Source organism: Myotis daubentonii, chromosome 11 (genome assembly GCF_963259705.1).
Source record: "Myotis daubentonii chromosome 11, mMyoDau2.1, whole genome shotgun sequence".
Lineage (NCBI taxonomy): Eukaryota > Metazoa > Chordata > Mammalia > Chiroptera > Vespertilionidae > Myotis > Myotis daubentonii.
In genome coordinates, this window is record NC_081850.1 from 67,241,053 (window position 1) to 67,268,380 (window position 27,328).

General features: G+C 50.1%; 1 protein-coding gene across 8 annotated transcripts; it reads left to right on the forward strand.

The window, feature by feature from the left end:
- The first annotated feature begins 5,618 nt into the window (after window positions 1-5,618).
- Window positions 5,619-27,201, forward strand: TRAF1 (TNF receptor associated factor 1). 8 transcript variants are annotated; one of them, XM_059657796.1, is made up of 9 exons: window positions 5,629-5,729; window positions 8,251-8,377; window positions 8,600-8,998; window positions 10,859-10,943; window positions 20,195-20,260; window positions 20,715-21,125; window positions 22,413-22,590; window positions 24,226-24,374; window positions 26,348-27,201. In XM_059657796.1, exons 3-9 carry the CDS (start codon window positions 8,859-8,861, stop codon window positions 26,564-26,566), a joined length of 1,248 nt encoding a protein of 415 aa, XP_059513779.1. In that variant the 5' UTR covers window positions 5,629-5,729; window positions 8,251-8,377; window positions 8,600-8,858; the 3' UTR covers window positions 26,567-27,201. The 8 variants fall into 8 exon arrangements, with proteins under 8 accessions (XP_059513782.1, XP_059513779.1, XP_059513777.1 ...); XM_059657794.1 differs by having other exon boundaries at window positions 8,251-8,998; XM_059657797.1 differs by lacking the exon at window positions 8,251-8,377 and having other exon boundaries at window positions 5,712-5,729.
- Window positions 27,202-27,328: the final 127 nt, after the last annotated feature.

Here is a 27,328-nt window from a genome sequence, read left to right on the forward strand (position 1 = left end):
ACTGAGCAACACCGGCCAGGGCTACCCACCCCACATTCCTGCTTCCAAGTCTTGGCTTGTGTTGGGAATTCATCTGGCTTGAGCTCTGGAAAGAAAAAAAAAATCCATCAGATGAGATTTTTCACACTGTTTTTTCTTGAAAAAAATATCTGGAGTCCCAAAAGACCAGGCATTTAGTGGAAGCTTCCAGCATCTGTTACAAAGGTTCCTGGTCCAAGTTCCTAGACAGGTGAGAGAGTTGTGTCCCTTACGCAGCACCAGGGTTTGGAGGGACTTTCCTGGCAGTCCTGCAGTCAACAGCAGAGGCAGATATCCTAATTCCTGAGTAAGAGCTCCCTTCACTCCCTGATTTTTCTCTCTTAGGCTGAGTCCTCAGGAGGGAGTGAGATGAGGACTGCCAGGCTGTACCCCCTCCTCAGCCAGACAGTGACTGCTGTTGAGCTAGAAGATTGATCATTCTCATTCTGCACCAGCCCAGAGCCCAGGAAAACCAACCTCACAAAAGTAAGTAACAGAGAAGAGCAATGATTCTATAGCCCAGGAAAGGGCCTTGAAGGCCCAGGGTACCCACCTTTGGGAAAGTCCACAAAAGGAAGAATCTGACACAGAGCTAAACCGATCTCTTAGAATAGGGCTCCTGCATGGCCAGAGATGGCAAAGAGAAGCAGAAGGTTGGCTAGTGCTAATCCAAAGATATTTATTTGCCTTGCTCATTATTGGCCTCTGAGGAGCTTTTCTTATCCAAGGGTCTCCCAAGCAGTTCACCTGGGCCAGGTCACCATCATATGTTGAAATCCCCATTGCATTTTCAAAGTGGCCATTCCCACAAATAACTGGAAACACCCCAGGGACAGCTCTGGAACCTACAATGCAAAGAACTTCAGAGGTGTTTTGTTTCTTTACTTAAAATATGGGAATCTGTTGAGATGGGGAAAATCACCAGATATAGAAACTCCCTTCAACAAACATTTCAGATTTTGTTAGAATGCTTTTTCTAACACCCTGAAAAAGGCCAGGCCAAAAAGATTTTATAAATGTTTTCTGATGGTGGTGAAATTATCCTTAACTATTGTTAACTTAAGTAAAAATGTTTATGGGTAAGGTCTTTCATATTAGTCATTCGTTGAACAAGTGTTTATCGAATACCTGCTATGTACCCAGCCCTGAGCTACGCCTGGGAAAACAATAATGGAGAATTAAGACACAGCTTTACTTTAATATCTTTACTCCGTTTAATTTCTTATATTCATATAATTCACATATTCTAGAGGGGCAAAAAGAAAAAAAAACACTTATAAACAGGCACATTTTTTAAACTGCCAGTTATAACAAGTGTAATAAAAACCAAGATGGAGATTAACAGAAGGAAACTTGGGACATTTTTAATCATCACCAAAGCAGAAAATGCATAATATAGGCCAGTGATGGCGAACCTATGACACGTGTGTCAGAGGTGACACGCGAACTCATTTTTTTGGTTGATTTTTCTTTGTTAAATGGTATTTAAATATATAAAATAAATATCAAAAATATAAGTCTTTGTTTTACTATGGTTGCAAATATCAAAAAATTTCTATATGTGACACGGCACCAGAGTTAAGTTAGGGTGTTTCAAAATGCTGACACGCCGAGCTCAAAAGGTTCGCCATCACTGATTTGGCCATAGTTTTTACAAGAGCATTTGGTGTATTTCTTTGTTTTGTTGTTGATATTAGCTAAGTATAAATTACCACAGGGAGGTATTGAATTTGGGTTGAAGAACCCAGTGCCATTTGGTCTTCTAATATAACAGGTGACTGATAAGCTGTAATCATATGTTTAATTAAATGTCCTGTTACGGGCATCAGAAGTTATCAGAGGATATTAAAGTAATGTGAACAGGAAAGCTGTTCGCTAATTATTTTTACTAAACATAAGCCACGGATATGACAGGGACACGGCATGATGCTGGCAATGAAAAGAAGGAATACAGGGCAAAATTGGGAACGTTTGGTTTTTATAATAGAGGGAGTAATAGCTCATTCTGGACTCCCCATTTTAAGGGTCACTGACAAATAGGAGCATGGCTGTCATTAGCCGACTGGGTGCACTCACTCGGTTCATTCATATCTAGGATGAAGCAGTCATGAGATGAAGAGCCCTTTCTGGCTCATTCACAGCTGCAGTCTGGGGCCTTGCTCTTGACAGAACACACTCTACGCCTTCACAATAAATACGTTTGGGGTGAAGTCAATGAAATGTCTGCAGCAACTGTGACCCACCATACATCCCTTTCACCCCTCCACAGAACCTACCTCCCCTCAGACTGGACAGTCAATTTCCTCCTCCTTTCCCAATCTGCTCTCAGGAAAGACTCTCCTCCCAACTGGAAACGTGGGTCACAATGACTGGCGCCTCTCCTCTCCCTGAAGAACATATCCATCTATCTCTTGTTAAAGAAATGTCAAGAAGTAAGAGGCTGGGGAGTAGCTGGGCTATTGACTGTGAATAGGAGTCAGGTGGCCCCCTTCACCTCCCTGCACCACAGGCCTGGGTTTTGTAACCTGGGAGTGACTGTGCAAAAGATCCGGGGGAGTATCTGTTCCATTCCTGTCACCTGACAAATGAGGAAACTGAGGCCCACAGCAGGAAAACAACTCACAGCTGGTCACTGAGGAACCAGATGAGATCCCAGCTTGGTCTGAACAAGTGGAAAAAACACACAAAGCCTGAAGTGACTGCCCTTCCCACCCCCAGTGCTGCCAAATTCTGGCTGCTTCACCTCGACCAACTTACTGAACTCATCAGTAAGCCTTACTTTTCTCATCTGGACAGTGGAAAAATAGTTTCCTCACCTCTTCTTGGCGATGTTAGTGAATGGAGCAATTCATGGCTATGCGCAGAGCAGTCTCTGATATTAAATAAAAGGTAGTCACTTTTATTGTCACTGTTAGTATTTTCAGTACAACCACGGACCCCAATCCTCCCGATGCTTAAACTCTAATCTGGTCCTGGCTCCCCAGGCCAGTGTAATCTCTCCCTCCTCTAATGCTCTTGGCTGCCAGCATCCTGAACTGTAACACATGGAAAGGCAGTTGTCAGAAAAAAGCTTGAACAGGCTGAGACAGCAGAGGCAAGCCAGCCCAGGAAAGAATCCCAGTTTTCAAATCTCATTAGGTTCATGGTTTTCTTTTTTTAAGTCTAGTGATTTTCAAACTGTGTCCCTAGAGCCCAGAGGTCAGGATGGGGAGAAGTTCAGTGTGCAGACTCCTGGCCACATGCACTGCTTCACAAAGCTCTCAGCTTCCAGCTGGTTTATATATTTGGGCTCCAAGTGAGAATGCATTCAAAGACACAGTCCTACAGCTAATGCAGTTTGAAAACCCTAACACACTTGTCTATGATCTTTATGATCATTTTTCTGCTTTAAAAAAAATCTATGAATTATATATTTTAATTATTCCTTAAGCATTCATTTATTTACCTCCCCCTCCCACCCATCCTTCCCCTCCCCCCTACAAACAACTGGTTTAGTGGCAAGGGGAGAAAAAACAGAACGTGCATCTCCTGACTCCTAGTCCAGTGCTCATTTCAATATATAAATATAGCCTCCAATATATCACTACATATTTCGGGGGGCGGGGGGGGGGGGGCAGAGTGAAGGAAGACACAATTCCTTTCATCCCAGTACTAAATTGTCAGGACCTTACCAGTTACCACCAGTTTTCTATTCTGCATCTGAAAAAGGGTTAAAAAATCTCTACTCTAGGAAATATAGCAAGCCAGGAGGTGGTCAGACACTTAGTAGCCAATCACATGTGCTCTACCATCTTCAATAAAGAATGGCTCACAAAATTTTAATATCCAAGTCCTCCTGGCCATTCAGTCCTTAGCTCCTTGCAGGAGCCAGAAGCTGAAAAGGCTAAGCAGGCAAATTCAATGTCAAGAGCTCAATGGCTAAAGGATTGGGCAAAACTGGCAAATGGAAGCCTTTTGGTGCCTCTTTGAAGGCAGAGTAGTTATGAATGTGAAAGGACTGCTGAGGCTCCAGCCCGCCCTACTTCCCTGGCTTTGCTTTCTTGTTCCTCATTCGTGGCCCCATGCTCAGACCACCAGATGTCAGGCCTTAGCCAGATGGACTAATTTTCTTTTTAAATCTATTTTTGGAAAAATAATTTTCCCCCTGGGTAGAGATGAGTGGTCTCCAAAGGGTTTCATTTCCTTTCTGAGTCAGGTTCAGCCCCGTGAGATTTGGCTTTCGATTTCTGCAGCCTCACCGCTCCCTGAATGCTCAGAGGTCCCCTGGTGATGCCCCCTCTACTTCAAGAGCCCCCCAAAATAAGCCAAGTGACTACAGATAAGTTTTTGGTACTTTCCAAAATTAAACTATTTCCCTTGGTAAATTTCCACCAAATGAGCTCATTAATCTGAAAACAGGATGTGGCACATGAAAAGAGTGAGGTCAGGTTGCCTGTTCACTTACACTGGCTTGGGGCAGAGAGGAAGGGGTGGGTGGGAGAGAAGTGGGACCAGCGAATGGCCTTTAGAGATCCCAAATCCTTCATGAAGTGGGCTAAGAATGCATTTTTAAATCAGAGACTCAAAACTCTGAATCCTTCTTTTCTCTTGGCTTTCGATTTCTGCAGCCTCACAGCTGGGGCCACCTCTGGTCACCCTCCCACAGATTGCCTATGATGGAGGTCCCTGAGGTCCTCTGCTTGTCCAGAGCAGGTGTCTGCCCTCCAGGGAGGACCCAGAAGCCAGCTTCCCCATCAGAAGCTGGAAGAAGCTCTACCCTGGATGGGAGGCTTACATACTTCCCAGATTTAAACTCAATCTCAATCTCTCTCTCTCTCTCTCTCTCTCTCTCTCTCTCTCTCTCTCTCTCTCACACACACACACACACACACTCACACTCACACACACAACCAAAAAACTAAAACACAGTTCGCAGCTCCATTTGAGTGTCAAGACAAAAAAAATGGGACTCTAATACATAAAGAGAATGTAATGGGTGCCTGTCAGTAACTAAAATAAAGCAAAGCCACCAAAATAGGCAGCCTCACTCCTTCAGCTGACAGTCCTGCAGACAGACCTTAGAGGTCTGATGGGGAAGGAGCTTTGTCAAATTCTCAAAAATATGGGTTGCTTGTCTCATAAACAAAATTCTATCCCAATACTAAGTTCCATAACTGTTTTGATTGATACAAACAGCTTCATAGAGAATGAGTGACTGTGTGTGTTTAGACAGAAACAGAAGTGGTTCCTGAAGACGCCCAGTTTTGTAAAAGCATCCTGCCTTCCAACCTCTTGGTACCAGCCTTGCTGACTGTACCAACCCAATAGGCCTGGACGAGCCTGGCACTGTGCTAGGCTCTTTGCAGGAACCCAAGAGGGCAAGGCTCGGTTCTGCTCAGCCCATCTCCAGGCGGGGTTTCGGGCGGGCAGGCAGGGCGTGGGGGTCTGGATTCGTTTATTCTGTGAACACTGCACTGAGTCCGGAGCACGGAGAGGGGAGGAGGGGCGCGGGGGCCTGCCAGTCCCCACTGGGCGAACCGGGCGACGCAGTAGACCCCCTCCTGGGCCTCAGTTTCCCGTTCGGGGAGCGCTCGCCCCGCCCCCGGGAGCCGGCTCCGGCTGCGGAGACCCGCCCCGGCCACCCCAGCTTCCGCCTCCCGGCCACGTCCGCGCGGCCCTACCGGAAGCGTGCGCCGGCCGCGGGAGGCGGCGGCTGCGGCGGAGGCGCCGAGGTTGGTTGCACTTCACCCCGCCCCACCCCCACTCGCCCTGGGACTGCGGGCGGCGCCGAACCCCGCCCCGGCCCCCCGCGCTCCCCGCCCCGGGCGGCCCAGGTCCCGCTAGCTCGGGCGGGGCTCCCCCGCGCAGGCCTCCCCACGCGCGGCCGGGACCCGCTGCCCCAGCCCTTCCTGCGGGCTCCCGGGCACCCCTGGGGTTCGCTCATCCTGGATAGTCGTGGGCTCTGCTCTGCTGCGAGCTCACCTGGAGAGGTGGCGGTGGCGAGATGACAGTCACCTGCCCGGGGGTCGGGAGCGAACGGAGCCGGGGACACTTAGGCTCCGGGGGTTGCGGGACGCGGTGGACTCGCAAAGGCGGGTGTAGCCCCACCCTGGGGACAGCCTGTGGAGACTCCAAGAGAAAGTGGGGTCTGGTCCAGGTGGGCCCCGAAAGACAAGTTGGAAGACTGGGGAGATGGGGGTACGCGGCGCAGAGAGACCTCGCATGTGAGGATCTCTCTCGGTAGAGGCATGGAGATGAATCGATGGGGGTTCGGAAAGGAAGAGAATTCTAAGGGAGGAGCCGAGGCATGTCAGGTGCTGGCCAGAAGCCTGGTTGTATGAGAACCGGGGCAGGCCCAGGGCGCTTGGCGACTTGGACATTGAGAACCTCGAGGAGATGGTTCCATGGAGATGCCAGTGAGACAGTGGAGCACCTGTGTGGGCAACCTTTTCCAGAAGTTCTGTCAAAGCGAGGAGAGTGGATGCAGGAGAGAATTTGGGATGAGGGCGAAGAGCGTTTCAAAGCACTGTGTGTGGTGAGAGCACAGGCTCTGGCTGCAGAAGTCCCCATTCACTCTCTCCCAGACCTTGGGCACGTCACTTACCCTCTTTGTGCCTTCATCTGTAAGACGGAGGTAATGACAATACCTGCCTCATAGGGTTCGTGTGAAGATGAGATGAGACGGTGCCTGTAAAAGTATTTCACACAGCACTAAAAAGTAGTACTTAATATTTGTCGCTCTTATTATTAGAGCAGCTGACGCATAGTTTGATGCTGATAGGAAGGAGCTGGCAAAGAGGGAGGCATTGAAGACAAAGGGGAGAGAAAAGGGATGAGGCAGAAAGCGACTCAGATCTTGGATGGGAGAGAAGTCTTGGGTGCCTGTCTCTGTCAAACCAAGGGAAGGAGGAGACAGGTGGGGATGCAGGGAAGTTTGCGGGTTTGTGGTAGGCAGTTAAGGGGGTGTCTTTCTGGTAGTCTTGTCTGACGTAGGCCTCAACGTCTTTTGCTGAGAGGACCAGGCCAGGGCTGGCCCAGGGGAGGGTGGAGGTCCTAGTATGCCATGCCCTCTTTACCAGCAGCTTGGTAGCCCCAGTTTTGCCCCAGGGAAAGTGGGCAGTTGAATTTATCTCGGGATAACATCTGACTTGCCTAGCCCACTTGTGAGAACTCAAATAAAGTTGATGGATGTGTAAACACTATATATGAGCATCACTTACCATTTTAATCCTCTCCCCTGATGGTGAGGAGCTGGGGGGGGGGGGGGGGCGGGGGTGGAGGGGGCTGTGACCATCATTGGGAGACAGTGTCAAAACCTTTTGAGCACCTCAGTTGGGCTATGCATCATGCATACTTTCACCTATGATCTCATTTAGTCACAACAGTCAGGTGAAGTTGGTATTAATATTATCCCCACTTTACAGATGCAGAAACTGAGGTGAAAGACCTTGTCCCGGGACACACAGCTCGTAAATAGTAGACTTAAGATCTAAGCTCAGAGTTATTAGACCTCAAAGCTCATGATTTGGAACCATTATTAAAAATTTGCAAAGTCCCTAGTGGCAGCCCAACAGGATAGAAAGATGTGAAGGAAGCCTCTTTTCCATTTGTTAGGTGAGAAAACAGGCCGGATACTCTGGCCTCCATCCTCGACTCTGTAGACTCCCCCACTCAGCCTTGCTGTCATCTCTCTTGTATGGATGAAGGAACACATTGCGTGTGGTCCCACAGACCTGCTGCGAATCTTGCTCCACCGCCAGGGGCTGTGTGACTTTGGACCAGTCATCTTGCTTCTCTGTGCCTACACGTGGCCACAGAATTCCCAGCTGGTTGCCTTGAGGAATAGGAAGAAAAATGTTGCCCTGCCCACAGTAGATGCGCCAGGAGCCATAGTTCCCACACAACAGTGGATCTGCATCATACTTGGCCGCCGAGACCAACCCCCTGTGGCCTTGTATTTATTTAGAGCTTTGTTCTCAGGGCCGGGAAGTGGTAGTGCCTGACCGGGGTATGTGGCCACCTATGACTTCCTGCGTGGGGCCCTGAGGAGCGCCCTGAGCGGTGTATGGCTCTGAAGTCTTGGACTTGAAAGGAGGGGAGGGCCCTGTGTTGTCATCGAGACTGGTGAGGAGTGCCAGGGGCAGGGCCATCAGAAGCCTCCTGCTACCTCTGGCTGCCTTGGCCCTAAGGTTCCAGAATCTCAGCGCTTAGAGGAACCTTGAAGACCACCTGTTGCAACTCCTTTCTTTACAGATGGGGTAACCGAGACCCACTGTGAGGAAGTGACTTTTGCCTGAGACACTGGAGAGGGCAGAGATTGAGCGCCTGGAACTTGCATTTTTGGACCTGCCACCAGGACCTAGGGATTTCCACCAGGGCAGTGAGCACCCCCACCCAGAATTCCAGGCTTCTGGGAGGTCGCGGGGAACACAGACAAGTCACCAGCTGTGGCTCTCTGCCCATGTCCCCTGGGAAGACGGGGAGGAAGCGAGCGGCAGGCTGAGGCTCTTTGATGGGGGAACTCTGACTGTGGTTCCTGAAAGTGTGTGGCATGGTTGTGTTTTCTCTCTGACTCGTTCTCTTGCTCTCTGTCACTCTAAAGAATGACTGGGCACTCCTAGAGCCTTCAGCCAGCATCCAGGGGGTTTTTTCACCACAGAGGGTAATTCCTGCCCCATCCCTGTTGTGATTCAGCTGTGACGTTGAACCACACAAGTCAGCGAGAAGATAAAGTCATCAGACTCCTGCTCACCAGAGAGGGTGGCCCACGCCAGAACTCACTTCTCTCAGCACAGACTCCACGGGCTGGTTCCCTCCCCAGAGGAGCTTCGTCGGGCTCCTGGCCAGCCTGGGAGCCCGGGATGGCCTCTGGCTCAGCCAGCAGCCCCCGCCCAGCCCCTGATGAGAACGAGTTTCCCTTTGGGTGCCCTCCCACCGTCTGCCAGGACCCACCAGAGCCCAGGGCCCTCTGCTGCACCGCCTGTCTCTCTGAGAACTTGAGGTGAGGGGTCAGAGGAGCAAAGAGTGGGTGGGAAGAAGGTGCCAGGGAGGGACCCCTGATGGGAGACAAGGGTGAGAGGAGCCAGTGGCTTTGAGCAGGTGACTTCACCTCTCTGGGCCTCAGTTTCCACACCCTCTCCTTGTAGACCCTGACACTGTTGCTTCTGATCTTGATGGAAGAAGTAGCCACAGACAGATGTCAGCTGCCACCGCTGAAGGCTGTCCAGGGTGGGGGAGAGCCTCAGGCCCAGCTGGGCTCCTGACTTACTGTGAGGCTGGGTGTTTCATGCCTCAAAGCCTCAGCTTCCTTGTCTGTAAAATTCCTGTCAAGCTACTTTCTACCTCCCAGGATTAAGAGGCACAATCAATAATGTTCCAAAAAGTTTTTGTAATAATGAATATAAACTTTCTTAGTAAATAATGAACTGCTATACAAATATCTCTCCTTCCACAATATCACCCATCATCTTGTATTGTTTGTTGAGAACACTTTTAAAGGGAGCAAAGATACCTATATTTATATATGTATGTATATCTAGATGATATATTTGTATATAGGGGTGGGCAAATTGTAAACCTACTTTTGCCCATCCCTGTATGAATATATATAGTTGACTATGTATATATTTATATATGAATATATACTTATAGAAATACATGTTTTACATATATAAAATATTCAAAATATCAGTAACTCAGATAGGTGTGACATCCGTATGATCATCAGCATCCCACCAGTTTGAGCCTACTATGTGCCTCTTTCCTTGGGTCTTCAGAAGAGCTTTGGAAAGGTGGATACTGTTATTGTCCCATTTTACAGATGAGGACAGTGAGGCGTAATGGAGAGAATAGATCAACTTGTCCTGGTTCAATTTCCTGGCAAAAGTGCTCTTTAACTGTCATACACCCTCAGCTTGACCTTTGTCTGGAGTTTTACAGCTTAAGAAGGTGGGAAAGCTGAATCAGTCTAGTTTGAGAAATTCAAATGCTTTGATGCAGAGGGAGGGAAGAGGTTGTGGCCATGGAAAGGCCAGGTTGTGGGGGTGGGTTGGTCAAAGCTTGGCTGGTTTTACCATTAAGCTGATTGTTGTGGGTTCGTCTCAGGCTTTTGAACTGGGTCTCTTGGCTTCCCTCCCCATTATTCCAAAACCGGGCAGAGGTGGGGAAGGAGCTGACTGGATGTCCAAGGGATCCAGGCAGAGCTTTGCTCTTGACTCTACCTCCCCTTGGCCAATCCACATGTCCTCCGAGGTCTCACAGTTAGGGCCTGACCGGTTGCTCTGACTGTGGATCAGAATTATTTGGGAGCTTTGTAAAAGCCCATAGGCCCGTGTGTCATCCGGCCGCCCGCTCCTGGTAGAGAACCTCAAGCGAGGTGCTCTCTGAGGCCCCTTCTTGTTCTAATCGGCCCTGGTCATCTGTAATTCCTAAGACAAAGAGACCTAAGCCAAACAGAAGAAGCTGAGAAGAGCAAATGTAGCCATACCTGAAGCCCTGGCTCAGGTGCATGTTGGAATTCAGAATTTTTTCAGATTTCAGAAAAGCAAGTCAGTGCATCACTGCGTAGTTCTTCCATTGAATGCAATGAAACGTTAGTATTCACACTAAGTGGGATAAGGGTTAGAATAGCCGCCAGTAACTTCAGGCAGGTCAGGTTTGGCTGCCAAAGAAGCTCTCTGTAATCTATGGAAAGACACTGGGTGCCCAGTGCTTTGAGGTTTGGGAATGGTGGGTCTGGGACTGTGGGCCTGCATGCTCACTGGTATCAGGCACCACGCTATCAGGTGCTATCAGGACAGAGGTTGGTGCCAGGGAATTGTGAATGCTGCACTCAGCCGGATTTGTTTGTGTGTGTCTCTAGGAACGGCGAGGATCGGGCCTGTCCCAAGTGCAGAGGAGACGATTCCCAATCTGTAAGCCCGGGGAGCCTTATGTCTCAGGAGAAGGTATGTTGACACAGCCAGGAAAGGGTATTTGTCCATTTTCTCCATCTGTTGAGGTTGAGGCCAAGTAGACAGCCATTTCCCAGTCCCAGCTGGCGCCCCCCTCTTTGTCTCGAGTTAGACTGAATTTGGTTTATAAGCAGCGAAGGGACTGACAGTGCTCTGGTGAAGCAACTTGCCCTTGGCCACCTGGCTGATCTGTGACAGATTTGGGTTGAGAACAACAGTCTAGCCCAGGAGCCTGCAAAATACGGCCCGCAAGCCACATCCAGCGTGCCACCTGTGTTTATACAGCCGTAAGCTAAGAATGGTTTTTATAAATAGTCAAAAAAAATCAAAAGAAGAATGATATTTTGTGACACGTGTAATTGATATGAAATTCAAATTTCCTTGTCCATAAATAAAGTTTTATTGGCACACAACCATGCCCACTCATTTATGAATTGTGTGTGGCTGCTTTCACCTTGTGACAGCAGAGGTGACTAGTGCAACACAGGCTTCAAAGTTCAAAATATTGACTCTCTGGCCTTTTGCAGAAATAGTTTGCCAACTCTTGATCTAGACCAGGGGTGGGCAAACTTTTTGACTCGAGGGCCACAATGGGTTCTTAAACTGGACCGGAGGGCCGGAACAAAAGCATTGATGGAGTGTTTGTGTGAACTAATATAAATTCAAAGTAAACATCATTACATAGAAGGGTACAGCCTTTTTTTTTTTTTAGTTTTATTCATTTCAAACAGGCCGGATCCGGCCCGTGGGCTGTAGTTTGCCCACGGCTGATCTAGACAGTTCTTCTTGCCCTTGATTGCCCTCAGACAAGGCAAGGCCGTTCTCAGCTCCTCTCTGTGGTTCAGCCAAGCCAAGCCATGCTCCTAAGTATAGAGATGGCCTGGAGAGTGTGAGGGGCCAGAGACATTCTCAGGCCCCCCAGTTTAGAACCCCAGTCTGGGTTGGAAGGACCCTCACTAGTCATCTGTCCGGCCTAGAGGTTCCCATGCTGACCAGAGCTGCTCCATTCCCACCAGTTCTGACAAAATGATAAAAATATGGAAATTGTAGTGGGGTTTTTATAAAATTAGATTCTTTCCACTTATAGAATCAACCTTTACTCTGAGATTATGCTCTTCCTATATATGTCTTTGTAGAAATGAAATGAGAGTGATAGTAAATGATAGAATTTTTGGTAAAGTCTTTACTTGGTAAAATAAAAAGATGGCAATCTTTATGTTAATCTTCGAATTAAAAGGAAACTTGTATTGATTCATGAATCCAAAGCTGTGAGAATGTAAGAAGCACTGCTCTAAATCTAACTGCCTCGTCGTACACATGAGGCCCCGATACCCACTGGGGCATCTCAATGCAAAGTTCCTGGGCGACCAGGGCCTCACTGCTCAGCCACCCTCACCGTCCTCACTGAGAGACAGGCCCCGGCTCCTTTCAGCCAAGGCTCCCCACCTTGCCTTGAACCGCAGCCCAGGAGCCTGATGTGCAGCAATGCTCAAGATGGTTCTATTCAGTTTGTGGCCAAGAAGACTCCTGTGCCTGTGTCTCCGTCTGTAAAATGACGGTCATGTTTGCTCTGCAAGACCTTTCCAGGGCCTGTCACGTCAGGTACCTTCCCTCCCACCTGTAGGAACCCGAGGCGGGCATGCGAGTCTCCACACTTCCCTCCCTTCTCCTCGCCGAGCCCACAGTCAGAGGGTTAGGAGAATTTCCTGCCCTGCCCAGAGCTGGTTTTGAGGGCCCTCCCATCCCCTTCTCAGCAGCCCCGCCCTGTAGGCTCTCAAGGGAAAGTCTTAGTAAGGATCCACTGCATTTTCCTAGAACTTTACAGTCTACAGAGCACTGCGAGCTTATAGGACAAACGGATCCATGGAATAACTTCCGGAGCCTCCCTGTTTGGGCATCTTGGTGCACTAACCATGAAAGGCGTGAGCAGAGCCATAGCTCTGTGGCTGCTGTCCTCCCCTGCACAAGGAAGGGCAGGGCTGGAAGCTTCCTGAGGCCCCTGCCTGCTTGAATGCTCCAGGGCTATTGTTTTTAACTTGGTTTATTCTGACCTCTTAACAAAATTAATACACCAGCATTGTACAACTCTTAGATAATATAGAGAAGAGATGTATTCATATCTCTTAATTCAATGGCTGTAATTTATCCGTCTTTTTAACGTGAAATCAGATGACAGTGGAAGTGCTGTGACTAAAGTGTAGTCTGGAACCCTGTCCTCTTAGTCAGCCCAGCTGCCCAGCCCCCAAGGGACTGGGGATTCCTAACGGGCCCTGCAAAGCACAGTTTGAAACTTGCTGCCTTAAACCAAATGAAGTGGCTCTAATGGTGGAATTACAGGCACTGTAACAGGCAAGAGGGTAGGAGGGGGTACTGCCCACAACTGGGGGCAGGCAGGCCTCTGAGCAGCATGGTTCTCCCTCTGGGCTTAGCTCAGCTGGTCTCCGGTCCAACCCTTCCACCCACCTCCATTCCCCAGGTTTCCCCGCCCCCTGCTTCCCCCTCCTGAAGCCATCATCACTGCAACCCCAGTGGAAGGCTGGGGGGCAGCGGGGTTAGCCAGTGGTCTGACCACCACCACCACCCAAAGCCACCTAGTGGAAAGACTAGGGACTCCTCCAGCTCCTGACCCGGATGGGAACTTTGGGGGACTTTTGACCAAAGGAAAGCAGCTGATTATAAGTCAATACTTTGCATGCGTGGTCATTGGGAAGTTTGTCTGTGCATCTGGGGAAACCTGGGGAATGGAGGTGGGTGGAAGGGTTGGACCGGAGACCGGCTGAGCTAAGCCCAGAGGCACCCATTCTTGCAAACACTTTCCATGCCATCTGCTTATCACTTTGTCCTCATCCTCTGACTTCATTAGATTAGTATCTCTCTAAGGAGTGCTTGCAGCCCTGGACCCATTAGGTAATATAAGAAGCAGATATTAAAGGATTACTATTGACCTAGTTAGAGACTTGGTTCTTGCCTGGAATGACCTTCCTGTAGAAGTGACAGTGAATAGGGGATGGCCGGTGGATGGAAAATAACATTTAATTCTCACTGTCTGAGCCGTGAATGGAGTGTTTTCTCTCATTCTCTTCCCTCTGAAGCCATGCAAGGTCAAAAGCAAGCTGGCAACTGTTGCCAGTGGCTTACAATAATGCCTTAACTTATTCTAGAATCAGAAAATGAGAGTGGGGCAAGCTGTCTAGTGCGGTTTCTGTGCTGTACTGGATTCCTGCCAGGTGGCTTTATATCCTCCCGGTGATGGGGAGCTCATTACTCCAAGTCATGACCTCTTCCACTCTGGGGGTGCTCTGACTGTTGCACCATTTTCCTCTTTGTTTGTAGTGACCTGAAGTCTGTCTCCCTTAAGGCCACCAGCCTCCTGTCCTCTGAGGCAGTCTGCATATGTGGAGAGGTGCTGGCCATGCACCCCTTGAGTCTGTCCTTGTCTCTGCATGTGTGTCCTTTGAAGTGTGATGTGTAGAAATGAACCCCTGAACCCTTACACTGCTGAGCTTGGCGGTTGCATCTGTAACCTCATCGATCCCGTGATATCCTGTGTGAATATTGGTGATATATCGAGGATCCATGAGGAGATGTGCCTGGGCTAAAGTCATGGAGCAAGAGGGAAACAAAGCCAGGCTCCGACTCCTGCTTCCTAGGCTGGTGGCATCTTCCTGTCTGCTGCCTCCGTGGCAGACCACCCTAAATGTGTTAGGCAGGTTTAAACCCCACAGTCAGCCTTAAGTGCTGGAAAAACAGCAATGGGCAAGGCTACTTTCAACTAGGAGAATCATGCAGGGCTTCCTAGAAGAGGTGGCAGTCCAGCTGAGCAGAGGTTGCCCGAGAGGAAGCTGGCCCAAGTGCAGAGGAAGGCAGGCCTGGCGGGCAGAGGCAGACTGACCGGGTCTGCCCTGTCACAGTAGCGTGCCTTTCCCTCAACAACAGCCGAATCATGAGCAAAAGCAGCCCCTCCAGTCACCCAAGACCTCAGGTAGCCTTTGTGCCAGCGCAGCGGTGCGGCCCAGGCCTGGCACGCAGCAGATCCTCTGTTGTGTGCAGTGGGCTTCACAGAGGCGGCTCTCATGCTCCTGGCAGGCACCCCCCTAGTGCTCACATTCCTGGAGGCCCGTGGGTCCCTGAGTGGGGGCCTCTCAACAGAACCCTTCGCTGACCCCATCGCAGAAGGCCCGGGTGAGCAGAGTGGCAAGGAACACCACAGACCCACAGACTTCCCGGACGCAGACAGAAGGACGAGTGTTCCCTCAGGGCTGGGGTTCTGTTTTCTCTGTTTCTGTTTCCTCCTCAGAGGAAATTCCACTGCGAATTTTATTTTTAGCAGTTTGAAGCATGCGGCCGCTGCTTGTGGCACTGGACATACCCCAGGCTTGGCCCAGGACAGATGCCCCGGTCTTCATCTGCAACCCCAGCCTGATTCCCTTTTCTGTTTCTTCAAGCCCCCAGCCTTCAGGCGAGGCCACCCTTTGGACAAGGCAAGGACTTCCTGGTGTAGAGGAAGGATCCTGGACATGGACTCCAGGCCCCTGACCTCCACCTTGTCTTTGCCCCAACCTTGCATTGCCTCCTGCAAGTCACTGCCTGTCCCTGAGTTTTGGCTCCTCCACTTACACAGGAGAAGCAGAACCAAGCCCCAGCCTCCTCCTCAAGGTACATGAGGTCTGACGGGCGATGCTCACACAGGTGCCGAAAACGCAGCGAGCCCTCACAAGCTCTAACAATAGGACAGAAGACCTGAAGTCAGCCACCTACTCAAAGCGTGCAAGCCCAGTGAGGCCTTGAGCAAGCCAGTCACCCAGTTTCCCATCTGTGTTAAGGCGAAGGTCATCTCACCCTGCCTGCCTCAAAGGATGACTACAGGGATCCTATGAGAGCATGCAAAAACGCTTTGGTTCCGTATAAATGCAAATACAGTTAGGGATGTTCCTCGCCTCCTCGAGGAAATGCAATGGGGAAATGGTGTTTCATAGAATTCGTTATCAAAAGTTTGAGATGTGAGGATTAAATGAAACGCATGTATATATGACAGCCATCAGAGGGAGAAAAACGGTCCCAACGGCAGTGCTTAATCCACAGGAATATTACTAATAATAATAACAATGGCTAACATTTATTGAGTATTTCACTATGCAGAATGATGTTCCCCAAAGATGCCCACATGTTAATAACCCCTATGAATCCGTTGCCTTATGTGGCTGTATCAGTCTACGAAGGCTGCTATCACCAAGTACCACAGACTGGAGGCCCTGAACAACAGAAACTTATTTTCTCACAGATCTGGAGGCAAGATGTTCCAGACAGGGTTTGTTTCTTCTGAGGCCTCTCTCCTCGGCCTGGAGATGCCGATGTCATCCCTTTTCCCTATCTTCACATTGTCTTCCCTCTGGACGTCTGTGTCCAAATCTTTTCTTACAGGGACACAGTCATATCGCTTGGGGCTCACCCTAATGACCTCACTTTAACTCTGACCTCCTTAAAGGCCCTATCTCCAAATGTAGTCGTGTTCTGGGGGGTTAGGACTTTGACGTAAGAATTGGGTTGGGAGGGGATAACTCAGCCCAGAACAGATGTGATTAAGTTAAGGATCCTGAGATGAGAGGTTTATCCTGGATTATCTAGGGAAGTGGTCAGCAAACTGCGGCTCATGACCCCTTTGGGGGTCGAACGACCCTTTCACAGGGGTCACCTAAGACCATCGGAAACACATATATAATTACATATTGTTTTTGTGATTAATCACTATGCTTTAATTATGTTCAATTTGTAACAATGAAATTGGGGGTCACCACAACATGAGGAACTGTATTAAAGGGTCGCGGCATTAGGAAGGTTGAGAACCACTGACCTAGGTGGTTCTAGTGTAACCACAAGAGGGAAGCTAGAGGGAGTCAGAGAGAGATGGGAAGATGCTGCTGGCTTTGAAGAGGGAGGAAGGGGCCATGTGCCAAGAAATGCAGGTGGCCTCTAAATGCTGGGAAAGAAGGAAACGGATTCTCCCCCAGAGCTCCCGAAGGAACACAATCCTGCTGACACCTTGATATTCAGGACTTCTGATCTATAGAACTGTGTATAAATTTGTGTGTTTTTTAATCTATGAAGTTTGTGGCATTTTATTATAGTAGCAATATGTAAGTGAGACCAGAATTTACGTTTGCCATCTCATGTAACCCTCACAATAACTCTATTGGCGGGGGAGGGGGTACTCTTATTATCCCCATTTTGCAAAAGAGGAAAGTGAGACGTGGAGAGATGGATAGTCTACCAAGGCCACACTGCTCATGACCGAGATGTGCTTGGCACCCTGACAGGCTGCTCCAGAGGCCGCCCCTTTAACTTCAGTAGCACTGTACGGAATAAGTGACTAACCGATGATGGAACTGTAGGCAGACTGGCAGGCCACTGGGGCCTCTGAAGGCCTCTCAGGTCACCCCTGCCTATCCTCTGACAGCCATTGCAGGCTGGTCACAGCCCACACCCATCCACACAACATAACAAGGACGCTCCCTGCATCCACCTGGGCCGGGCTTTCCCCTGCACTACACAACACCTCTTTTGGCTCCACCGACAAAAGGACAGGTGCCCCTCCACCTGGGTGGTGATTCTGGAATTCCCTGTTTTATCTCTTCCACCTTTTTGTCCCCCTCCTATGGCTCTCACTCCCAGCTTAGAATGGCAGAGGATTCAAATCATGGACTTGGAGGGTATTTTAGGGCCTGAGAGGTTCCCCGAGTCCATTCACCATAACCAGGTCCACGCTGAGCATCAGTCCCTCTGTTGTGCCCACGGGTCAGGAAGCTACCTGCTGGGAGAGCTGCGTCATTGTACACTTCCCAGCGCCAGCACTGTCTCCCTGCCAAGGCTGCCCTCTGCCCACGCCCCCAATAAAACATCTGTTTTCTATTCCTTGTTAGGAACATCTTGTGCTTGAACCCTGTGGAAGTAGGGCCAAGGGGGGTGGCCCTTTGCTGGGCTGTGCTTTGTGTTCTAAGCCAACCATACTCATTAAGCCCATGACTCTCACTTCTTTTACTTTTAAAGAATAATAAGTAATGTGGCTTTGTATTTGCTCAACCCAAAAGACCTCTGTCCTCCTCCATTTTTTAAATTCAAATTTCCATTTTGCCCCATTAGATTATTTTTTAAAAAACAAAACAAAACAGCAAAGGTCTTTGAAAATCAAGATATTATTTGTATGCAATACAATCCACTCAGTTCAAGTGTATGGTTTGATGAATGCCAGTAAATTTATTCAGTTGTGTGACGACTACAGTCAGGACAGCGAATGTTTCTTTTCTGCACCAGAAAAAGCTTCTTCGTGCCCCTGGCTCATCTGTCTCTCCCGCGGCAGCCTCAGGCAGCCATGGGTAGACTCTCTGTCACTGTGGTTTTGCCTCTTCTAGAATCTTATAAGCATGGAATCATAGTTGCTGTCTTTTGTGTTTGACTTCTTTCATTTAGCATAATGTTTTGAGGGTCCTCCTCATTATTGCATGTAGTGTTTTAGTCCCTCTGATTGCTGAGTAGTGTCCTAGAAAAAGAAAAAAAAAACCATTGTCCATTCACCAGATGATGGATATTTGGAGTGCTTCCAATTTGGAGCCATCAGGAATACAGCTGCTATGAGCATTCACATACACACGTAAACATATGTTTCCGTTTCTCTTGGGTAAATTCCTAGGAGTGCAATGTGGCTTGTATGGTAACTCTAAGCATGGTTTATAAGTAAGTTGCTTTGTAAGTATGATTTAATTTTATGAGATACTTCCATAGGTTTTTTGTGTGTTTTTTTTTTTACCCAAAGTGGCTGTACCATTTTGCCTTCCCATTAGCAACGTTCATACGTTCCAGTTCCTCCACATCCTCACAAAGCTTAGTGTTGGTATTCTTTTTGCATCTTGGCCATCTAGTGAGCGGATGGCGGTGTTTCATGGTGGTATTTCATTCTAATTTGCATTTCTCTGTTGACTAGTGATGTTGAGCATCTTTTCATAGGCTCGTCATTTATATATCTCCTTATGTAAAGCACCTGTTCAGTATTTTACCCATTTTATTAGGCTGTTTTGTCTTATTATTACTATTTGAAAGAGTTCTTCACGTATTCTGGATACAAGGCCTTTCCAGATATGTGTTTTGGGAAATAATATTTCTCCCAGTTCCCCATGGGCTTACTCTTGATAAGAGATACAGTTGATCCGTGAACAATGCAGGGGTTCAGGGCACCAACCCAGGGCACACACAACAGAAAATCTATGTATAACTTTTGGCTGCCCCAAAACTTAACTGCTACAGCTGTCTCTCAGCATCTTCAGAACATTGATTCCAGGACCACCCCCCCCACGGATACCCAAATCCACAGGTGTTCAAGTCCCCTCTATAAAACGGTGCAGATCGGTGCAAACAGTCAGCCCTCTGCATCCATGGATTCCCAACCGTAGATCAAAAACAGCACTGGTATTTATTGGGGGGAAATCTGTGTATCAATGGACCCACACAGTTCAGGGTTCAATTGTAGTGATATGGTATGGAAAGAGCCTGTGTCTGTGCTACTTCCTAGCCATTCCTCCTTGGGCAAATCCCTTGCCCTCTGTGAGCCTCAGTTTCTTCATCAGTAAAATGGGAACAAAATACCTACCCCGCCTTCCCCACAGCATTGTCAGGGGCCCTGGGGAGAATTATCACCACAAAAGCATTTTGTAAGCTCCTTGGACCTGTAAGAAGGTTAGCAGTTTGGTCAGGTTGCTGTTGAGTACTGAGACCCTTCTGTGTCCCTGCCCTTAGGCTGCGTATTATCCCGAAGGAGGGCAGAGCAGGGCAGGCACTCCTCGGCCAAGGTGGATTGCCAAGGAGGGATGCGGGTGGCAACTGTGAGGAGCACCCCCATGGGCTTCAGGAGCAGGGAGGTGCTCACTCATGCAGCCGAGTGTCTCCTCTGTGCCAGGCCCTGCCCTCAGCACTAGGAACACAGCCTCACAGAGCCCCCAGACCAGTGGGTGCAACCGAACAGTGAATGGTGCTTTGCGGATCCTGTCCTGACAGGAGAAGCAGCCCCGCTACTTCAGCAGGGCCTCTGAGCCTGTTTTGAATGAGGATCAGGAAAGGGGTCAGCCCGGCAGAAGGACCGGCATGTGCAGAGTCCTGTGGCCCAGCCCAGCATGTGCCCTGTTGAATCTTAGTGCTTTGTAGAGAGCCCAGTGGCCCCACGGGGATGCCGATAACATCAGTGACATTGTTATTTCCAGGATCACCCTGAGGTGGCTGCAGATGGAGTTGGGTGCCCCTTTGCAGGTGTTGGCTGCTCCTTCAAGGTAAGCATCTGAGAGAGAAAGGACATCTGTCTACTGCAGCCCTAGGCCACTGGGTCTCCCCACTTCAGCCCCTCCAGGATTTTCACACAACACCAAGCTACTCCTCTGGATGTCCCTTACATCAATGACCTTCTCAAACAACAAATCCCACTAGTCAGTCATTTCTGTGCTCCGGAGAGTTCTTAATGTCTTAGCATTGTAAGCATCACCAAAATGACCAATCCCCATCCCCCCATGCCTCTCTCCATGGTCCTGAATCATCACGGCTCTCAAAGACAGGGATAAATCATGGTGGAGGCCTGGGGGCATGGCTCACTGTGAGCATGTCTGACGTCACGGTTCTCCAAATCCCTGTCACTGCACACAAAGCAGCTTCCCCTTTGCTGGGTGAATGGATCTGACTTTCTTTGGGAACCTTCTCTGTTTTCGCTGATCAGCCCCACTCTCTCGGCAGGGGAGCGCAAAATTCATGCAGGAGCATGAGGTCACCTCTCAGGCCACCCACCTAAACCTGCTGTTGGAGTTCATGAAACAGTGGAAGGCCCAGCTGGGCTCAGGCCTGGGGTCAGGCCCCATGGCCCTGGAGCGGAATCTGTCAGACCTGCAGCTGCAAGCAGCCGTGGAGGTGACTGGGGACCTGGAGGTGGACTGCTACCGGGCACCCTGCTCTGAGAGCCAGGAGGAGTTGGCCCTGCAGCACTTCATGAAGGAGAAGCTCCTGGCTGACCTGGAGGGGAAGCTGCGCGTGTTTGAGAATATTGTCGCCGTCCTCAACAAGGAGGTAGAGGCCTCCCACCTGGCCCTGGCTGCCTCCATCCAGCAGAGCCAGCTGGACCGCGAGCTCATCCTAAGCTTGGAACAGAGGGTGAGCATGGGAAACAAGGTTGCCTTCAAGGCTGGCTCAGGGGTTCCCTGCCCCATCTTATGTCCAGAGCAGTGAATCAGCTTTCCTCCTAACTTTCTTCTCCCTGCTCACAGCAGTCACTCACCCATCAAAACGTATCTCTCCTGTGTCTCAAAGCCTCTAGGTGGAGCACTTAGAAGTTATAGTAGAGATCAGTCCCACCATCCAATGGTTCATTTCCTCTGCTTGGATTTCTCTCATGGTAGGATACTCCCTTTCTAAGCTATTCATTCCATTGCTATTAGAAAGTTCTTCCTTAAACTAAATTGAAATCAGCTTCTTTGTGTCTTCCCTGCATTGTTCCTGGCCCTGCCCCTTAGGATGCACAAAACAAATCTGCCTTCCAGACTCTATGGCAGCCCTTCAGAGACTAGCAGTCAGTGATTGTGTCCTACCTGAGTACTTCCTTCTTTAGGCTAAACGCCCAGGGCCTTCACTCCTTCATCACAGCACGTTGTTTCATGCTGTTCTCAGATGCTCTGGCTCAGCCTCTGAAGGATTCCACAGTCAGAATGGTGGTCCCCGACCATTCCAGATAATCCACTTCTCTGACAGTTCTTGGTTTAGCAGGCCTGTCGTCCCCTCCTTTGTTCCAGAGCTTATACTTTTCTTAATATATCAAGTTTGTGTGGGGGTTTTTTGCAACTTGACATCACAATCTCATGTTGATGTAGGCCTGGATTTTAGTTCCAGCTCCACCATGAACTTGCTGTGTAGGTCTGAGCAAGTCACTCTCCCTCTTAGGAAACTTCAACATTCTCATCCATAAAATTAGGAATTCAATTTAAGAACACTCACTTCCACTCCTCACTTCCCTTCGTGAGCACAACCGGGAATAAATTTGTATTCTTTCAACTGTGAATAGGGAACCAACCAGAAGAGCCAAGCACTGGATTTGAGTGACCGAGTAAAGCTTTTATTTCTGTAACTCTTGCCCCAGTTAGAAGGTGGGCTCCCAGAGGGCAGCAACTGTGTCTTCAGTTCATCAACAGACTTTCTGGCTCTACTCTTAGATGTAAGGCAGGCACAGAGAGAAAAAGTGAGCATGGGCCCAGCCCTTGGTAGGGAAGAAAGACATCTGTCTGGTAGGAAAGATAGAAAAATGAATCTCATAAAACTGCTGAGGACTCCATAAGAACATAGATGAGCGAGAGAGAGACCAGCTGAGCGAGGGCAGTGGTTGACTGCTTCCCAGAGGAAGGGCTGTGTGAGGTCATGAGCGGAAGACTAAGTGATGCTTCCCCACAGGTGGCGGATTTGCATCAGACACTGGCCCAGAAAGACCAGGCCCTGGGCAAGCTGGAGCAGAGCCTGCGCCTCATGGAGGAGGCCTCCTTCGATGGCACCTTCCTGTGGAAGATCACCAACGTCACCCGGCGGTGCCACGAGTCGGCCTGCGGCAGGACCGTCAGCCTCTTCTCTCCAGGTAACACCTCCCCAGGGGCACAGAGGCCCACTGGGCTCAGAAACCAGCATGGGGAGCAGCCAACTCTGTGACTCTCTCCAGTTAGGCCAGGTCCCTTCAGGCCACCTACCGTGCTGGGACCACGGAGGAGGTCGTGCCTGGCTCGGCCACCTAAAAGGGGCTATTTGAACTGCCATGCCTTCCACCTCCCCAAGTGCCAGTCACACTCTGCAGACAGGAGTAAAATTGTTATTGACTTCGAGTGGATGTCAGGTGTGAAAGACAGTGTGCCGTGAACCAAAGCTTGTGCAAATGAGAGGACAGTTCGCACAGGCGAATACCGTGGGACCCCCGCCCTCAGAGAGCCAGGGTCTGACGTAAGACACGTGGAGGACTAAGTGTATGATTGTGGGTAGCGTGTTAGGAAGTATTGTGTAAACCGGGGCAGTTCTTATTCATTTCTGGGGCCCCGGAGCTTGGCACAGTATCTTGTATAAAGTGGTTACTTGGCAGATGTTTCCCTTACTCAGTTGGTTTCTGTTTTTAACGCATGTGTGTATTTTTGCATAGAATGCTCAGACCTATGTGCTCTTCCCCTCTCCTCATTCACACGTGTCTACATAGATGAGGTGGGGGGTCATTAAGGAAGATTTCTGCAGGTGACGACTTGAACGACCTCTCACCTTTGCCCCAGCTTCATCCCTTTCCTGTCCATCTGCTCCTCTGATGCACCAAGACCTACAGGGCTGGGATGGAGAGAGGCATTGGAGGTTGCTCCGTACCCCAGAGCAGGGCGGGGTCCCAAAGCCAGGCCCGTTTCCTCAGGAGCAGCGGCAGCCCCCTTCACGGGGTGGCCTCACCTCCAACACGAGGCTTTTTCTCCTCTCCTTTCCAAAGAGGGACAAAGCAAGCAGTGTCTCTGGCTTCCTGTTTCACCAAAACGTAAGGGGCAGGATGAGTCAGAGTGTCGGTCTGTCCCTCCTCCTCCCCTTCCTGCTTGTCCCCCCACCCCCTGTCCCCAGTCAACCCCTCCCAGAGGGGCCCTTGTGGTGACAGCCACGAGAAGCCATACTGGGTGGTCCTTTCAGCTGCAGAGAGTCCAGAGGCCCCTGTGCTGAGGCACCAGGGGTGACGTTACCAAGGGTGCCTGGCAGACTGAGAGCCCGCTCTTCCTCCCCTCCAGGAGCCCCGCCACTTGGCCTGGGGCAGCAGAAAGAAGTCTGTGTTGGGATACAGGAGGCCTGGCCCCTAATCATGGCTCTGCCCCCAGAGTCTGCGAGGCCAGACACTTCCCCTCGCTGGGTTCTGTTTCCCGACTGCAAAATACAGGTCGGTTAAACCCAAAGTGTGGTCCTGGGCAACAGCATCACTGTCCCCTGTTGGACCTGCCGGTTCTCAGTCCTCACCCAGCACTACTGAGTCCAAAACTCCGGGGTGGGGCCTAGCAACCTGTTGACTGCCACTAGGCTAGATGAGCGCCAAGATCTGGGTCCTCTTGGACTGTATGTAATCGAGAAGATGCTGGGCTCCAACCCCAGGTTTCTTAGTTTTGAACCCCTGACCGTGGGCATGCCTAACCGCTGGTCCCAGTTTCCTCATTTGCCAAGCTAGCATTCTCCAGCTGCCTCTGTGCTGACTCTGGCTTCCACATTGCAGCTTTCTACACTGCCAAGTACGGCTACAAGTTGTGCCTGAGGCTCTACTTGAATGGCGACGGGACGGGAAAGAGGACCCACCTGTCGCTCTTCATCGTGATCATGAAAGGGGAGTATGATGCTCTGCTGCCGTGGCCTTTCCGGAACAAGGTACGGACTAAGGGGAACATTGCGGGGAGGGGGGAGGGCGCACATTGCAGGGGTGGGGGGAGCCTGAGTCCTGGTCCCGGTCCTGGTTTAGCCATGAACTGGCCGGTGACCTGGGCAAGTCCCTTGCCCTCTCTATGTTGTCAGCTTCCCTTTTCATAAAACAAAAGCCTGAGTTCACATCTAGTAGCCAAGTCTTCCTCCAGCATTGTGAGTCCAGGGGCAAAAATGCCTGGACCAACATCCTGGGAGGCATGTAGAAATGAAATTCACCTGGTGGGGTGAGTAAGGAAACTTCCCGGAGGAGGTGCTGTGGGCCAGCCTGAACTGGCAGCGTTTTCAGAAAAGGGGAGGGAGGCAGATGCCACTGCACACCTGTCAGAACAGCCAAAATCCAAACACTGGCAACGCCAAGTGCGGGCGAGGATGTGGAGAACAGGAACTCTCATTCATTGCTGGTGGGGATGCAAAATGGTACAGCTGCTTTAGAAGACAGTCGGACAGTTTCTTACAAAACCAAACATAATCTTACTATACGATCTGGTAATCACGCTCCTTGGTATTAACCTAAAGAAGCTGAAAACTTATGCTCACATAAAAACCTACACGTAGATTTTATAGCCGCTTTATTCATAACTGCCAAACTTGGAAGTCACCAAGATGTCCTTCAGTAGGTACAGGATAAACAAACCATGGCACCTTCAGACAATGGACTGTTACTCAGCACCAAAAAGCAATGAGCTAGCAGGCCAAGAAAAGCCATGGAGGAACCTTAAATGCATACTGCTGAGTGAAATAAGCCAATCTGAAAGGCTACATACTGTATGCTTCCACCTATAGGACATTGTGGAGGAGACAAAACTAGGGAGACAGTAAAAAGATGAATGGTTGTCAGAGGATTGGGGGGCGGGGGTGGAGGGATGAATAGGCAGAGCACAGAGGATTTTTAGGGCAGTGAAACCACTCTGTATGATACTGTGATGAGAAAATGTTATACATTTGTCCAAACTCATAGAATGTATAACACCAAGAGTGAACCCTGAGGTAAACTATGGATTTTGGGTGATAAGAATGTGTCAATGTGTCACTTGATTGTAACACATGTCCCACTATAATATGGGTATTGATAGTGTGGGAGATTGGGTGGGGGCAGGAGGTATATGGGAAATCTCTGTATTTTCCATTCAGTTTTGCTATGCAATTAAAGCTGCTCTAAAAAAATAAAGTCTATTAAAAATGTTTAAAAGGGCAGGAGTACCATGCTGGTCTAAATATGAGTCAGCAGGTCAGTGGCTCCCACACCTGCCAAGAGATTTAAAAAATAACAGCGACTGGGTCTCACTACAGTAAATGGCGAGGCCTGAGTATCAGGATGTTAAAAACCTTCCCAGGGGATTCTAGGTGTAGCCAAGTTTGAGAACCGCTGAGGTGGATGATGGAAGACATCCTATGTACTGATGGGCATTCCAGTGCCATGTGCCAGGGAAGAGGGTTGTGTCACTGAGATCATCAGCCTCTTGGAGTACACACATCTGCCCCTTGCAGACAGAAGCTCAGTTCACAGTTCTGGGCATTGACTGACAGCCCCCGGGTAGATGGCCTGTCTGTTCTCCCCACCCCTGCCTTGCCCAGGAGGTTCCGGCCTAGTTGACCATCACACATCTCTGAGCGGGAAGGGATATTACAGGTTATGAGTCCCGCCTCCTTTTCAGGGCTCAGTCCCACTATAGCCCCAACAGCCAACCAAATTGACTGTGGTATCTGAACTACCTCTTCCAGTTGGATAGACCATCAGATCCCTAATTATAGGACAACCCCCAAAGGCTGCCCAGATTACCAGGTGCTTCCATTCCTGGGGGCCCCTAACCAGCCTGAGTTCAGGGTCTGAGGGGCTGCACAGGTAGCAGACACACACCAGCCCTGAGCCCCTGGGTGCACTCCCCAGGGCCTGACCTCCCACCTGCCCTGGCCCACAGGTCACCTTCATGCTCCTGGACCAGAACAACCGTGAGCACGCCATTGATGCCTTCCGGCCCGACCTGAGCTCAGTGTCCTTCCAACGGCCCCAGAGTGAAACCAACGTGGCCAGCGGCTGCCCGCTCTTCTTCCCTCTCAGCAGGCTGCAGTCGCCCAAGCACGCCTACGTGAAGGACGACACCATGTTCCTCAAGTGCATCGTGGAGACAAGTGCTTAGGCAGCAGGGACGAGAAGCCGCACCTGCGCCCTGAGGGAGCACCAACCCAGGCTCGGGGAGGTGCCACGACCCCGGGGCACAGGGATAGGCTGGGGCTGGCACGACCTGAGCAGGGCTGACAGGTTGACTATGGCGGCCACCAGCTTCGGGTGGCAGGACCTTGGGATGGGCCCCCAAAGGCAGAGGGTTCAGAAGGAGGTGGTGGCAGAATTGTTGCCTCTGCACTGAACACACAACCCTGGAGGCCTGGCCGCTACTCCAGCCCTGAATATTGAGGTGGACTCTGACCAGGATGGGGAGGGCATGGGGGTCAGGCCTGGGACATGAATGGCCATCTGGAGATAAAGGACCTGAGCCTGGGAAGGTCCCTGCAGGGCCACCAGGGAGAACTGGAAACATGCTTGCTGTCTTCCTACCTGGGGTCGGAAACAAGGGGTGGAAGGGACGGACAGGTTGCCAGTGTGAATTCAGTCTGTCAGGCATGCACTGAGTTCCCCATCATGGGGGTGAACACGCAACCTTTCTAATCAGATTTCCCTCAGCTTCGGGTCCACGACTGGTTCTGTGGGGACCACAGAACAGTATCGGGTCATAGCTGACCCATAAAAATTGATTTGATGATGACTGAGCACCAACCCTGTGTGAGATTTTCCTTACTGAAGCCACAGCGTTGTCCTTGTTTGCAGGTGAGGTGGCCGAGGCTCGGAACGACTCCAGTGGTCTGCAGATGGCCAGTGTCCGTATCACCCTGAAAGCCTGCTA